Source organism: Phalangium opilio, unplaced genomic scaffold, assembly GCF_054372755.1.
Source record: "Phalangium opilio isolate 3A_F unplaced genomic scaffold, DU_Popi_V2 ptg000082l_1, whole genome shotgun sequence".
Classification (NCBI taxonomy): Eukaryota; Metazoa; Arthropoda; class Arachnida; order Opiliones; family Phalangiidae; genus Phalangium; species Phalangium opilio.
The window spans coordinates 9,320,316-9,336,402 of NW_028324189.1; the positions used below are offsets into that span (position 1 = coordinate 9,320,316).

The following is a 16,087-nucleotide window of genomic DNA, read 5'->3' on the forward strand; positions in this document are numbered from 1 at the left end:
CGTTTCTCGTAACCCTAGCTGATCGCCGCGTATATCCTAAAACCAAACGATGATAATGGAGTAGAAGCCAATGATACAGATTGGTGTCTATGTGGAATAGACGGAAGACCAGTGGATGGTGGTGTTAGAAGCCAGAATGTACAGACTGGTGTCCAAGTGGGATGGACAAAGATCAAAAGATGGTGGTGATTAGAAGCCAGTAAGTACAGACTGGTGTCCGTGTGGGATGGACAAAGACCAGAAGATGGTGGTGTGAGAACTCAAGTAGAGGAGCCATTTCCGTGACTGTGAAAGCAGTTCGGCAATGGCGAACACGTTTGCTCCGATTTGGAAACTGCGAACGCGGTCATGTGGGGTCTGACAGACAGACAGACAGACACACAGACACACAGACACGGCCGGTGTAATACCTCTCCGTGACGTCATCGTCACTCGGAGAGGTAAAAAGTTGTACCGCATACTTCTAGGTGTGATCAGCTTCTGATAGTTTGAAAAATTATTGGTAGGCTAATGAGATGTAGCGAGTATGTCTGTCAGAAATTCAAAGCAAGCCATAGAGTGCTGTCAGAAGCGCCGGTGTGACGTCACCCATGCTATTTTCCCATAAAGAAAAAACGGTAACTGTCATGGCCGCCCATTGCTAAAGGCAGACTCGTGACGTTTAACCTTGGATCTGACGTCACAACTGACAGCACTCTATTTCACTCCCAACCATCCATAAGCCTATAAGATTATCCAGGTAAGTATGACACGTTCTTTACTTTTTAATGACACAAGAACGAACAAAAATATAAATATTTTTAAGCAAAAATAATTTATAAAACGTTTATTTCGCTATAAATTTCGAGGATTAACAATTTTTTCGCAAACATTTTCACTCCAAAAAATTAAAAAACACAATCAAAAAAAAATTTTAAACTTCTTTATGATTCAAAATTATTACATTTTCAATCAATTTTGTACATATTTAATTATATTCTCATAAACAAAAAAGTTTCCTATAATTAATACTTAAGGAAATAACAAAAAAATCAAAATCTATTTAATTATTAATTAATTATCTATAATAGTAAAAATTAACAGATATATAATAATAATAATAATAATAATAATTAATAATCTAGGATCATATTAGGCTACATTTGAGTAAAAAACAATGCCCCCTAATTGGCCTTATTCCTGATCAACACCACCGAGGCGTAGCGGCGACTTTTGGAACTATAATAATACGGTAGCCAATTACAGGTGGCGGTGGAGTCGATGGATCCGTTATTTTCTATGTTTTGTTGATCTTTCTGAATCATGTGAATAGCCAAGGCTTAACAAGCGATATGGTTTTAAAAGTATTAAAAGTTGATTTTACCTTTCTTATTCTGTCTAATATTATGATGTAAGACTTTCCTAGTAAGTTTTCATTCGATTTTGGTCTATTTGGAGATTATTCGGTTAATAATAATTAGTTAAAACGTGTTTTTTGAAGTTGAAGCGGTAATAATCAAAACATAGAAAATAACAGATCTCCATCAGAGTACGTCAACTCCAGCGCCACCTCTAATTGGCTACCGTATTATTATAGTTCCAAAAGTCGCCGCTACGCCTCGGTGGCGTTGATCAGGAATAAGGCCAATTAAATAAAAAACACTTCAATAGATAATTGATTAATTAATAATAAAGCTAATAATATAATTTTTATTTTTTAATTGTACGAAAAAGGCAAAACTTGGCTTATAGTTTTTGACTGTTTTGAAAAGGTTTTTAGTTTTTAGCTGAAAAATGGCGTTGATCTTAGAAACTGTTGCATGACGTCAAAAGTAGTGAAACTAATACCAACAGCTATGGGTCCTTTGACCCAATTTAAACTTAATCCTTTATAAAGACCACCGATAAATCCCTCTTCTTTTGTAACTTTTAACATGGTTCCTCTAATAGTGTTATAGGTGCGACCAGTAATGGTTGTAGTTTGCATTCGTCTACGAACAATGTCTAAAGGATATGACGCGCTTTGACCTATCAAACCAGCTATGGCACCAAATAACATTCTTTCACCGGGATTAGGATCTTTGCCGTGAGTATATTCTTGACATTGGAAGAACAAAAGGGGCGAATTAGTTTTTTGGTTTTTTCTTTTCGCATTATCCCCAAATGACCTTTGACCTTCCCTTGAAAAAAGATGGGAGTCCCTAACCCACTTTCCCTAGGAATTGAATTTCCCTAGGAAACAGGCCTTGGGGAATTTAGGCCTATTCCCTTGGGAAATTAATTTTAATTTTGGTTTGATAATTTGTTTCTTTTTGCAGTATCCCCAAATGACCTTTGACCTTCCCTTAAAAAAAAAGATGGGAGTCCCTATAACCCCTTTCCCTGGGAATTGAATTTCCCTAGGAAACAGGCCTTGGGGAATTTAGGCCTATTCCCTTGGGAAATTAATTTTAATTTGTTTCCTTTTGCATTATTTCCAACTGACCTTTGACCTTCAATAGGAAAAAGATGGGAGTCCCTAATTCCTTTTCCCTGGGAATTTAATATCCCAAGGGAATAGGCCTTGGGGAATTTAGGCCTATTCCCTTCGGAAATTAATTTTAATTTTGGTTTGTTAATTTGTTTCTTTTTGCATTATTTCCAACTGACCTTTGACCTTCCCTTGAAAAAAGATGGGAGTCCCTAACCCCTTTTCCCTGGGAATTGAATTTCCCTAGGAAACAGGCCTTGGGGAATTTAGGCCTATTCCCTTCAGAAATTAATTTTAATTTTGGTTTTTTAATTTGTTTCCTTTTGCATTATTTCCAACTGACCTTGGGCCTTCCCTTGAAAAAAGATGGGAGTCCCTAATTCCTTTTCCCTGGGAATTTAATATCCCAAGGGAATAGGCCTAATTTTAATTTTGGTTTGTTAATTTATTTAATTTTGCATCATTCCCAACTGACCTTTGACCTTCCCTAAGAAAAAGTTGGGAGTCCCTAATTCCTTTCCCCCCCCCCCCGCAATTTGATTTCCCAAGGCCTAATTTTAATTAATACCGTAATAGGCCTAATTTTAATTTTGGTTTGTTAATTTGTTTAATTTTGCATCATTCCCAACTGACCTTTGACCTTCCCTAAGAAAAAAATGGGAGTCCCTAAATCCTCCCCCCCCCCCCACCCGGGAATTTAATTTCCCAAGGTAATAGGCCTAATTTTAATTTTGCTTTGTTAATTATGCATTAAAAAAACCAAATAGATTTCTCCGTAATAAATTATATTACCATTATGCAATCGTTTTAAGGTTTCATAGGTGAAAAATCCAGTTCCAGCATAGGGGATGACTCCTAAAACTGTAGGGACATAACCTCGATAAAAAGCTCGACATCCTTCTTCTCTCCATATTTTTATAAAAACTTCTCTTAGACTATTATACCTTCATTAATTAATTAAATTAATTAAATTAAATTTAACTCGTTAAAAACTGGTGAAATCTGTTATTTTATAAGAAGGATCTTACATTTCCTTATGAGTTACAGCCATCCTAGCTCTGGCTAAATCTAAAGGATAAGTTAATGTGCTTGATACAACTCCGGCTAACGAGCCAGCGAGAAAAGTTTTTCCTGGATTATTTTTTCTGTACGTAAAATATGTAAACTGAATTTTTTTTAGGTATTGTTTAATGTTGAGTTTTTACCTATCATGGTAAGTATCTACTTTTAATATCCTCTTCCATTGTTCGTGAGCCGTGTATTGTATAGAAGCGTAAGGTATGATTCTGGCCATAGTAGCGGAGTTTCCTCTCCATAAACTAGTAACCCCTGATTTACGGTAACTTTCTTGTACAAATTGAAGAGCCTCTCTAAAAGAAAAGCGCTTGTTCTGAACTGAAAAATTAATTAATAAGGTTCAATTTATAATTAAAAATTAAAAGACTTAAGTATAAGTAATTAGAATACTTTGAAAGTTAATTTTTGTTCTGTCTAATGGTGCTATCACTGATTTAGCAACGGCTCCCGCCATTGCGCCTGACATCATCGATGTAAAAATTTTGTTTGTGTTTGAAATCTCCGAGTGTATCTCAGAGACATGATTAGGGGGGGCTGTGGTTTGTGAGTTTTCGTTTGATTCGCTTCTATTCATTTAAGATTTAATGAGATTAATAGTAACTTATGTCGTTAATTATGTTAATTATCACACCTTCTAACAACCAGCTCCAATAATTTGCCTGATCCCGCTGCCGCTTCTAAAGCCGACTCTGTACTTGATTGCAAAGTAGTGGTTTTCATATCTTCAAGAATTTTAGGGTTAACAACGCCTTAGCTTTTCAATATAATGAAATATTTACTCTCTACTACCCAATGAGAGTTTAATCATGTTTAAGGGGAAATTATATATAATTTATTCAATTAATTAAGTTAATAACCCATATCAGTAACCCCACTTATCCACATAAACATGTACACAGCAGTCAGCAGCGGTGCCAGTGCCAGATTCAGGGATGCCAGATTGAAAATTTTAAACCCGCCAAAATAAAATTACAAAGAAGCCAAAAAAACCCCGAAAATCATTATTTCGAAATGGAGCAAAAAAACTGATGAAGATCTAAATTATCCAGCCCAAATTTAACTAATTTGAATTAGTAAAAGCCCAATTTCCAAAAGTTGAATTTTAGTTAGCTAATTTTCGCCAGTAGAGGTGCTCGTTTTAGAAATATTTTCGCGCCAAAAGCCCAAAACGAGTATTCAAACAGGGAGTAGGGTGCCCAAGGCCCGGATTATCGAGGTAAATTCATTTATTATTAGTAATTTATACAATACAACTATGAATATAGTTTGATGCACATCTAACGATGGGGTATTAGTTTGAACGTGGTCTGAAGATGTAGGAGTAGATGACTAGATGTCGAAGAAGTATCGGTTGTCTTTTTAAAGGGAGAGGGATTGGATACTTTTCAAAGGGAGAGGATTATGATTTGTGCATAATAGAGCTATCTCAGAAGGCTTATTGTGACGTCACCCATGCTATTTGCCCATAGAACCAAAGCGGTACCAAACATGGCCGTCCACTGCCAATTTACATCTCCTATTGTATCCGATGTTCGTACACAAGCCACTCTGCTGGCTTCACGAACAGTGTTTAAATAAATAAATAAATAAATTAAGCTAAACCCGTGACGTTTTACCTAGACACTGACATCACAACTGAGATAGCTCTATAGTGTGCTACCGCGAAGCTGGGGGGGGGGGGAGGAAACTGTGACGTCAATATTGGGTCCCGAATTTGTATTGCCCAAGCTGACGACGTCTCGCGACTGCCAATATGGTCGCCTGAAAATAAGGTAAGAGATAAGAGCATGTGACGTCACTACAAAGTTCGTGGTAACACACTATAGAGTGCTGTCAGAAGCGCCGGTGTGACGTCACCCATGCTGTTTTCCCATAGAGAAAAAACGGTAACTGTCATGGCCGCCCATTGCTAAAGGCAGACTAGTGACGTTTAACCTTGGATCTGACGTCACAACTGACAGCACTCTATTGGGGATGTACTATCATAAGTTTATAAGATATTCCATAAGTAAGTAACTTTGTATACTTCGTAATGCTAGAGACTTACTGAGAGCTAATTCGAGAACGACGCGAGAATTGAATACACTCCGTTTTGCAGTTCATCTTCCTATTTAGTCTGAATTAAAAGCGCGTGAGGAAATTGTTTTCACTCTACAGGATAGGCAACTCCTTATCTCGGAGTTGTAACAACATCGGTTGTCAGCACGCGTAAAGCTAAGTCTCTATGTAACGTAGCTTTGTATGTGCTGTCAAGAGAGGAAAAACTTCAGGTTTTTCAGGATTTAAAATATCCGGGATTTTTTTTTAGCTCGAGTGCACGGACCTCTAGACCTTAGTTTCAAATACGTGTGAAATTGCCTACAGCCTACTACACGTATTTGAAACTAAGGCCTATAGGTCCGTGCACTCGAGCTAAAAAAACTCCCGGATAGTTTAAATCCTGAAGATCCTGAAGTTTTTCGTCTCTTGACAGCACATACAAAGCTACGTTACATAGAGATCTAGCTTTACGCGTGCTGACAACCAATGTTGTAAACAGAGTATATTCTGTATTAGAGTTTCCTATCCTATAGCGTGAAAACAAATTTCCTCACGCGCATTCTTTATCCATGGTACCACTTTGGTTCTATGAGCAAATAGCATGGGTGACGTCACATAAAAGCTTCTGAGATAGCTCTATACAATACAACTATGAATATCGTTTGATGGATATCTAACGATGGGGTATTAGTTTGACTTGGTCTGAAGATGCAGGTGTAGATGTCGAAGAAGTATCGGTTATCTTTTCAAAGGGAGAGGATTATGATTTGTCCATAATAGTGCCTTGGGGATGTACTATCATAAGTTTATAAGATATTCCATAAGTAAATAACTTCGTATAGCTAGAGACTTACTGAGAGCAGAAGGGGATAATAGAAGGATGACACTCTGTATCCTTTTAATACTTTAGTTATGTAACGTCATTCTTCCCAGGCTCACCCTCTTTGTTTGCTTTCCCGCTCATCAAACTTCAGATGGGCATCGCACCGTAAGGTGAAATCTATAATTATTTGGCACAAAATTCCCAGTAATCACCCTCACAAACCTCGTCTTGGGGTTGGACAAAAATCCACAAGCGCGTCTTGCCAAATAGTTAAACGCTAATAGAGTAATAATGAGGGAACTATTTATCGCGTATGTGATTCGGTTTAGTAACCTTGCTCCAAATGTTCCGATGTTGGGAAGAATGACGTTACACTTACCCCGCTTCGTGGAACACTTCTCTCGAAGAGAAGTATTATATACTTCTGCTGAGAGCTAATTTTAAAGGGAGAAGAATATGATTTATCTATAACAGTAAAATGCGGATCCACTGTGAAAGTATTAATGGACAAACAGTGGGCCGGATTAAAGGGGGGCGCAATGAGTTTAACTATTCCCCCTCAACAACATTTGCTATTCTTTTTAAGGCTTAAGGGGGCTCACATTATCTCGGGCTCCGGGTGCAAAATTGTTTAATCTGGCCCTGAAAATGGAAAATTTCATACTCACTTTAAAATTTCTAAGAACGCGGGGAAAGAACTCAAATTGGGTCTTTTGCTAAATTCTTTCTCTTTCAAACGCTTTTGGGCATAAGTCCATGTTAAAAAATTGTACGAGGTGCGATAAGTATGCAAGGGCATAAGTCTTATGTTGTAAACTTGCCTTTTCTGTACGTGTATTAATTGAGCAACGATCAAAGCTACGTTACATGGAGGCCAATTTTTGCGCGTGCTGACATCCGAAGCTGGAGCAGAGTATTTGTCGAATAAAAAGAATAAGTTGTCGTCCGAGATAGGGAGTTTCCTATCCTGTAGCGTGTAAACAAATTTCCTAACGCGCTTCCTTTATCCACGCTAAAACTTTCCGTTCTTCTATAAGGTGTTAGGTAACGCCTCGAGAATGAATTAATTAATATTATTAATATTTACTTACTTTTGACGTAACAGTGAATCCCTTTTTGAAGCACGAATAATCGCTACATAAGTCTACGCTGTAAACTAAAAATTTCTGTACGTGTATTGAATAATCACGGAACCCGCAAACTCCCTAGACGGCCCTGGATGGTTGGTGTATGGGAATAATGTGGCTAAACACGGGTCTTGATCATCTTGTTCCATCTTAATAACGTTAACACTCACTTAGGCTCGTCTACAACCGAGTATTAGCGTGAAACAGTTAATTTCAAGTTATATTTCTTAGCCGCTTACAATTTGTTAATAATATATATTTTCTGTTTTGTTTTCAGCATCTGGCCGCCACATTCAGAAACTGCACGTTTATAAAATAAAAAATCATTATTAATCTCTTGAATAAAATCGAATGTATCTGATGTAATATACCTATTTCAAAATAAAATCTGGCACTAATATTTATAAGTCTGTGGTTATTTTTACTTGTAAGCTCACAAATTATAGTTAGTGGCTTTCTCAACATAGAGCGGCGAGTCGAATATGTTGACATGACACACTCTTAATAAAATAAAAAAATATACGACTATATCCTACGAATACAGTATCAAAGTTACAATGAATGATTACACACTTTCAAAAGGATTTTAATTATTAATCCCTTTAATAAAATCGAATGTATCTGATGTAATATACATATTTCAAAATAAAATCTGGCATTAATATTTATAAGTCTGCGTGATAAATTTATTTTTACTTGTAAGCTTACTAATTATGGTTAGTGGCTAAGGTATAGAATCTACTTGATTCATACCCTCTCAATTAGAGGATGATTAAAATGCTTTCTCAACATAGTAGAGCCCTGAGTCGATTATGTTGACGTGAGACAAGTGACACACTCTTACTAAACAGTCAGAATAACTGACTTTATCCAATGAATATTTTGAATACAGCATCAAAGTTATAATGAATGATTTTATTCGAAGTGCATTGGACATAGCAGCCAGTGAACGGATTAATCAAACCCGGTCACGTGACCTATGACGTCAGATCACGTGACCTATGACGTCAGATCACGTGGCCCATGACGTCAGATCACGTGACCTATGACGTCAGATCAGCTGGCCTATTACGTCAGATCACGTGGTCTATGACGTCAAATCACATGAAACCTTTGACGTCAAATCACGTCACCTATGACGTCAGATCACGTGGCCTATGACGTCAAATAACGTCACCTATGACGTCAAATCACGTGACCTATGACGTCAGATCAGGTGGCCTATGACGTCAGATCAGGTGGCCTATTACGTCAAATCACGTGACCTATGACGTCATATCACGTGACCTATGACGTCATATCACGTGGCCCATGACGTCAGATCACGTGACCTATGACGTCAGATCAGCTGGCCTATTACGTCAGATCACGTGGCCTATGACGTCAAATCACGTCACCTATGACGTCAGATCAGGTGACCTATTACGTCAGATCACGTGGCCTATGACGTCAAATCACGTGACCCATGACGTCAGATCACGTGACCTATGACGTCAGATCACGTGACCTATGACGTCACCGAGGTAATTGACGTGTGACGTCACGACAGATGTTAATGGTAATAGGTAATGATTGTCCATTCAGTTAGGCCTAGCGTTCATTCATTTAGGCCTAGCGTTCATTCATTTATGCCTAGCAGTGTTCAGCTATTTGGATCTCGCGCCCTGGATATGGCGCACCCGAGTCCACGCATAGGAGCTTTTAGCGCCCCCCGACGTTTGAAATTTACTTAGTTGGAATGGAAGTTACGCGTCAGTCGGTTCATTCTTGCCTGGAAGCGGTCGAGGAAAGTCGCATGGAAAAACCTTTCTCGCTCAGCTGATCATTACGGATCACCCGGTCATTCATTGCTTGGAAGCCGTCAGGGAAGTCGCTTTGGAAAACCTTTCTCACCCAGCTGATCGTGATCCCGGCTTTTGAGGTCGATTCTTGATAGATCCGCCATTTCGCTGATCGTTTTTACCGAGGACGCAAGCTGAATTCGAAGCTCTTCAACATACTTGGCGGCCATTGCTTCGCCTCGTGGTGCTTTAACAGTCAGTAAGCCTAACCTTTCCAATAATCCAAACTCATCTAGCTCCCCTTAAATTATTTATTTTATTTCAAGTATTTAAATTAATTGGGTAGTGTTAAATGTTAGTGAATTTTATTTATTTATCAAAAATCAAGTAACATAAATAATATTTTACAACGAGATGTTGGACAAGAGAGAATCCTTTAATAATTATTTTAGGAGCTATTATTATAATCTATTAAACGGGGTACGTAATTAATTTAGAGATAACGCGACAGATTTTCGGAAATCAGGTCAACCCCAAGAGAAAATTTTAAAACACGAGGACCGTAAGCCTAAATTGAGCCGTGTCTTATTAAACTCTAGTTATTTTAGGGATATTGTCTGTGGGAATAGTTTTAAAATAAATGGAAGGTTTTCCTAAAATTAGTTTAGGGCTATTATTATAATCTATTAAACGGGGTACGTAATTAATTTAAGAGATAACGCGACAGATTTTCGGAAATCAGGTCCCCCCAAGAGAAAATTTTAAAACACAAGGACCCTAAGCCTAAATTGAGCCGTGTCTTATTAAACTCTAGTTATTTTAGGGATACTGTCTGTGGGAATAGTTTTAAAATAAATGGAAGGTTTTCCTAAAATTAGTTTAGAGGCTATTATTAATTAATTTAGAGCTAAAGCGACAGATTTTCGAAAATCAAGTCCCGCAGAGATAGTTTTAAGAAGCGTGGACGTTTGCCCTAAGCCTAAGTTCAGCCTTGTCCAATTTCAACTCAAGTTTTTGTTTATGGGTTCTATCTGTGGGAATAGTTTTAAATAAATGGCTGGTTTTCCTAAAATTGGCAAAGAAGAATATTTTAAATTATTATTCTATTAAAAGGGGCAAGCAATTTAGTTAAAATAAATGTCAGGTTTCCTAAAATTTATTTAGGGGATATTTTTAAATTATTTTCATTATTAAGCTATAATTTAATTGAAATAGTAGGTTTTCCCAAAATTAGTTTAGGCGATGTGTTAAATTATTAAGGTAATAAAAGGGTACAGTTAGGTTTTTCTAAAATTATTTTCTATACAATTTTGGGAAATAATGAGTTAGCCAGATTATTATTTAATAAAGGGTGGCAATCGCGGTAGTCAAGCCTTTCTTTAATTCGGGGTAGTTGGTCTTTCTCTCTAAATTTGGGATCTTGTTTTTTAATTAAGGACATTTTTTTCTTAAATTATTTAAATCTAAGATTATTTCGTTCTGCCCAAAACTAGGCAATAGTTTAAGATGTGTTATTAATGTTTTCATTTATAGATGCGGCTGATATTCTTGGAATTTTCTGTTGCTTGTCCTTCCGAGACGTATCATTCCTGATGACTTCCGCTGTTCTGGACTTGCTATGTATCATTCCTGATGACACGCTTCGTTGGATTCACGTTACATGATGTCTTCTGAACTTGCTATGTATCATTCCTGATGCCATTCTTCGTTGGATTCACGTTACATGATGTCTTCTGGACTTGCTCTGTATCATTCCTGATGCCATTCTTCGTTGGATTTACGTTACATGATGTTTCTGGACTTGCTCTTTCTCTCAGCGCTGACCTAAAGATATGGAGGAAATCATCGAAGCTAGAAGACACAAAATACATCGTTTTTACTTGCAAATTTTTCATGTAACCACTTAACTTAATTTTTTGTTCGCAAATTTTATCTGTAACTACTTATTATTTTTTTTTTGCGTTCAAACTTTAACATACAACTCTTTAATATTTTTTTGTTCGAAATGTTTGTAAACACTTTGGTTTTTTTGTTTATTATTGAATAAATTTTGCCTTAAACCTCGTTCTTTCTTTTCTTGAATTTATTTAGATACTAGACTTGGTTTCTATTTTTTTTAATCGGGACTTAGGGGCATTTTTTTGACCCCTTTTTTAAGCTTTTTACTTAAAAACAAGTGAAAAAATACATTAAAAAACAATTTTTTTACAAAAAAATTTTTTTTATGAAAAATTTATTAAAAAATGAAATTTTTTTTAAAAAAACAATAAAAAAGCATAAAAAAAGGTCAAAAAAACTACCTTAAGTGTTTTTCGACTATTTTTGTTCCTTCCCCAATATCGAAACTTAAATTTTAAACTTAAGCTACCACCCCCAAAGTAAGCCTTGCGAGCCCAATTTAAATTTAACAAGTCCCTGTTCAACTCGGGAATTATTAAATTTAAACTAAGGCCCGCTGTGGAGCCCCCAAAAACCAGGAAACTTCGTCCTTAGAATGGGATTTCCAATGAAAGTCCACTCGATGATAGAAGTCCTCCACTCGATGATAGAAGTCCTCCACTCGATGATAGAAGTCCTCCACTCGATGTTAGATGTCCTCCACTCGATGTTAGATGTCCTCCACTCGATGTTAGATGTCCTCCACTCGATGTTAGATGTCCTCCACTCGATGTTAGATGTCCTCCACTCGATGTTAGATGTCCTCCACTCGAGAGAATGTTCCTGCGCAAGAGAAATTCTTATTATTATTTAGAGAAAATAGCACATGCATAACTTCAAATTAATTACCTTAATATGGAAATCCAGTAGAGTATTCGCTAATGATGCGACGCAAAAGGTTCCGGCATAAGACAAATTACTATGATTTGACATAAATAACACACGAGTAACGTTAAACTAAATAACTTAATGGGGGAAGAAAAATAATACCGTAAAAAGCTAAGCCTCGCCTTACACTCGCTTAAAATCGTGATTACTTTTAAAGGACAAAGCGTATAAGCAACCTTCTACCTTAAACATAAATAAGAACTTTATTTAGATCCTACAAAACACCCTCAACGAGTTGCCAATCGCTTTTCCTCTAAAAATATTTATAATTAAAACCATAAACTAGATACCTTAATACCGCAAAGGGAATCTCATTCTTAAAATCCTGATTACGTTCATTATTCTTAAAAGGGAGGGCTAGGACCAATCGTTCACCTATTCCATAATTAAGCATTTTATTTATGTCCTGGCGCAAAAAAATCCCTAAAATGAACTGGACCTCAAGCGCTTCCCTTCTAAAAATAAATATGACGATAAATAACTGCATAAGATTTAATTATTGCTACGCACTAAGGGCCTAAAATGTTACACGCGCTGTCTAAATAGCTTTCTTAATGAGATTCCCTTTCAACGGATAAAATTAAAGTGTAGACCTGAGTTAAAAATGGAATTGTACTGAATAATACTTCTAGGATTATTATTAAGATTTAATTATTGCTACGCGCTAATTGTCTAAAATGTTTCACACGCTGTCTAAATAGTTTTCCCAAAAAGTTTCAGTTTCAACGGATATAATCAAAGTGTAGACTTGAATTAAGAGCGGTAATTGATCTGTTTAATATTGTGTGCTATTTTGTCAAATCATAGGTAATCATTCTAGAATCCATCATAAATTGCTCCTTTGAAAACCGATAATAGCTAAAATAAAAACCATTCAATTCAAACAATGTAATACAGTTTAAAAATTTTATCATCCTAAATGCAGAGCTGCGCCAATTAATTTGCAAATTAACATTCGAATTAATTAAAGGGAATGAGAAGCTTCGTTTGAAAAGCCTGTGATTTATATAACAAAAGATAGCATTAATTTCCGTGAATTCAAAAATATCAAGCTTTTAATTCTCTGATTTCTGGTTATTTGGCAATATGCATTTGAAAATTCTTCATATGAAATTATTCGAAATCCACTTTTTATGAAAGGCTAAAACGTTTCCCTGGGGCCGACGTCAGAGATATATTTTTCACGTGAGATGGTGTCACTCTCTGCTATCAGACCCAGAGTTTAGACTGGCGAGAAGCTCGAGACGCGTATAGGATTCCCGCGCTTTTTTTCCTCACGTCATAGTGATGTTATCAATCGGGCGAACAAGCTCGACAAGACAAAATTATTGATATATCGAAACTGAGTTTTCGTGATTTTCAATGGATTTTAAAAATAGAAACTTTGGTTCAATGATATTAAAAACTTGATATTTTGAAAGGAGAGACTTGAAAGTGTAATATAATACCACTTTCTTGGTAAAATATGATATGAAATTGTAAATTCGCATTCCCTTTAAATGAAGATACTAATTGAATTTCAATTACCTTACTGCTAATTGGGAAGTAATTATTATCAATTAGTATGCATCGGAAAAGCATTTATCAAATTAAAAATTATTTAGATTTAGGATTGTAATTACTAGCCAATTGGATTTTCAATTAATCTCTCGTAATTAATTTGTTTGAAAAATAAATAAGTTACTAATTGGATTTAATTAGCTTCTATATCTAATTTCTAATTAGCTAAATATTTATCCTTTTTGCTAATTCTAATTTAATTCGTTGCCAGCTAATTAGCGCAGCTCTGCTTAAATGGCACAAGTATTTAGAATAACATTAATTTCACTTTCAAATAAATCATTTAACATAACTAGAAAAATAAATATTACATCACTATTAATACGGTTAAGGGTCAATCTTGACATAAATAATCACGTTGAGTTACTTTTAAACCGACTAAAAAGATTAAATAGAAATAATAATAAATTCACGGTACAATTAACTAGAAAGTTTAACTAAGACGAATCAAAAATTTAATAAGATTAATTTGAAACAAACGTCAATCATTAACACTGTGCCATTTTAAAATAAAAGACTCAAGCTAAAAATCCTTAGGGCCTGCTAAAAACGAACCATTTGCAAAATTCCAACCTAATCTAAATCCCCAAACTGAACTTCTAAATTCTTTTCAAGAAGCCATTTCGAAACGGCTGAACAACTTGTAACTATTAACTACACAAATAGTGCTGTTACGGTGAAAACAGACTGGCCTGACACCCAATAGATCATTTATATGCGTCATCAAACCTTGCTAAGCAAGTCCTAAATTACGCATGGAATTATACTGAGGTTCACGCATTAATGACATGATTGCCAATTTGAAATACAAGCGCCATTTTACCAATAATGCTTGGGATATTCGCCAAAAAGTCGTTTCTAACTGGGAGGCTAATAAAAATCATCCGCGGGTTTTCAGCTTCTAAAAGTATCACAATATCACCGTTAAATTTACTAACTGCAATTAAAAACCATCCATGGACCCCCAAACGCTATCATCCATTTATTGATTAGCTAATATTAATAGAGGGAAAGTCTAACAAAATTTCCAAAAAAAGGCTACTTGCACCAATGGTTCACTTGAAATTATAGCCAAGTTTTACGCTCAAAATACCGCAACACCCAATTCTGCATGGATAACTTCACGTTCGCACCCCAAGGCTGTAATTTGCACAGCTTGACTAATAAACTCGTAACCCTTATACTCTTTACATTGACAAAATTTGGACTTTGAAAATTAGTACTTACTTTAATTACTTAGCGTTAGCGAGTCTTACTTCCACATAAGCCTTAGCCTTCGTCACAGGCGCTAAGCCTAAACCTCGTGGACGCAATTTCCGAACTCTGAGTTTAGCATGATTTTCGCAGATTTTCAATGCCTAATTTACATTAAAATTAATGAACATACCTTTCCACTTGAAATACGATTAAAAATTATAATAAAAACATTAATAAATTACCAAATCCGGGGTATTTTAGCCAGCCTCGAGTTGAATCCTGAAGTCCTTGACCTTCCTAACCGTCCTTCAAGCTTCAGCAGACGACCTGTCATAGCCAACTCGATCACGCGCTCAACGAGGTGGATCGAGTATGCTATGACCGTATCCATTTGGGCATGCAGCATTGTGCCACCATAGAGCAATATTTTATAAGGCGTAAATATATTTAATGCCATTTAATTAAACTTATGTTTTGCTCCATTAAAACTACTCCACGGCAGTCTCGGAAATAGCACACTTCCTCTGGCTATGACAGGTCGTCTGCTGAAGGACGGTTAGGAAGGTCAAGCGTCAAGGACTTCAGGATCCGGGGTATTTTAGCCAGCCTCGAGGAGAATCCTTAAGTCCCTCCTTACCAGTCTGGGAAATAGCACACTTCCTCTGGTCCCAAGGACTAGTTTAAATAATATCCTTATTTCCCAGACTTCAGGCATTATGCCCCGCTTTCAAGCCCGAATGCTCATCCGGTCGGTGTCCCACAACTGCGCGCCCCTACTGACTTTCACCATTACCCTCCTCCAGTAGGTTGGAATCCCTATGCTCCTCCTCGATTCGGTTTCCAGCATCCTCTTCCGGCATTTCGGGGCTTCCCGGGCGTGTAAACGTTTCTCCCTCCACCCCCGCGCCTCGCCGTTTCGTCCTAGCCCGTCCCTCTATTTGCAATGCCTACGAGCCTTAGCCCCTAACCGCGTTGTTGTTCCCTCACTTCCCCCTACCGCTCCCCATCTCAACATGGGCCTCACCTCGGCCTTACTCACCAATGTTCGCAGTCTAAACACTCGTTACAAGCTCTCCGAGCTTGCATTGTTAGTATCGCAACACGGCCTCTCCTTGGTCGCTGTTACTGAAACTTGGTGGTCCCCAGAAGTCCTTGACAGCGAGTATCCCCTTTCGGGTCTAACTCTTTACCGTCAAGATCGCGTTTC

General features: G+C 36.9%; 2 protein-coding genes across 4 annotated transcripts; both read right to left on the reverse strand.

Annotated features, from left to right (window-relative positions):
• Positions 1–906: 906 nt before the first annotated feature.
• Positions 907–4,512, reverse strand: DPCoAC (dephosphocoenzyme A carrier). Of its 2 annotated transcripts, none has more exons than XM_089848388.1 (6): positions 4,158–4,512; positions 3,917–4,092; positions 3,675–3,844; positions 3,478–3,614; positions 3,242–3,393; positions 907–2,076 (listed from the first exon to the last, which is right to left on the reverse strand). In XM_089848388.1, exons 1-6 carry the CDS (start codon positions 4,244–4,246, stop codon positions 1,763–1,765), a joined length of 1,038 nt encoding a protein of 345 aa, XP_089704514.1. In that variant the 5' UTR covers positions 4,247–4,512; the 3' UTR covers positions 907–1,762. The 2 variants fall into 2 exon arrangements, with proteins under 2 accessions (XP_089704514.1, XP_089704512.1); XM_089848386.1 differs by having other exon boundaries at positions 3,478–3,594; positions 3,655–3,844; positions 4,158–4,489.
• A 5,133-nt stretch (positions 4,513–9,645) lies between these two features.
• On the reverse strand, positions 9,646–15,532 carry LOC149651460 (uncharacterized). 2 transcript variants are annotated; one of them, XM_089848389.1, is made up of 4 exons: positions 15,123–15,532; positions 14,911–15,041; positions 12,085–12,981; positions 9,646–12,018 (listed from the first exon to the last, which is right to left on the reverse strand). In XM_089848389.1, the coding sequence occupies exons 3-4, from the start codon at positions 12,166–12,168 to the stop codon at positions 11,743–11,745; spliced, it is 360 nt and encodes a 119-aa protein (XP_089704515.1). In that variant the 5' UTR covers positions 12,169–12,981; positions 14,911–15,041; positions 15,123–15,532; the 3' UTR covers positions 9,646–11,742. The 2 variants fall into 2 exon arrangements, with proteins under 2 accessions (XP_089704515.1, XP_089704516.1); XM_089848390.1 differs by having other exon boundaries at positions 12,085–14,823.
• Positions 15,533–16,087: the final 555 nt, after the last annotated feature.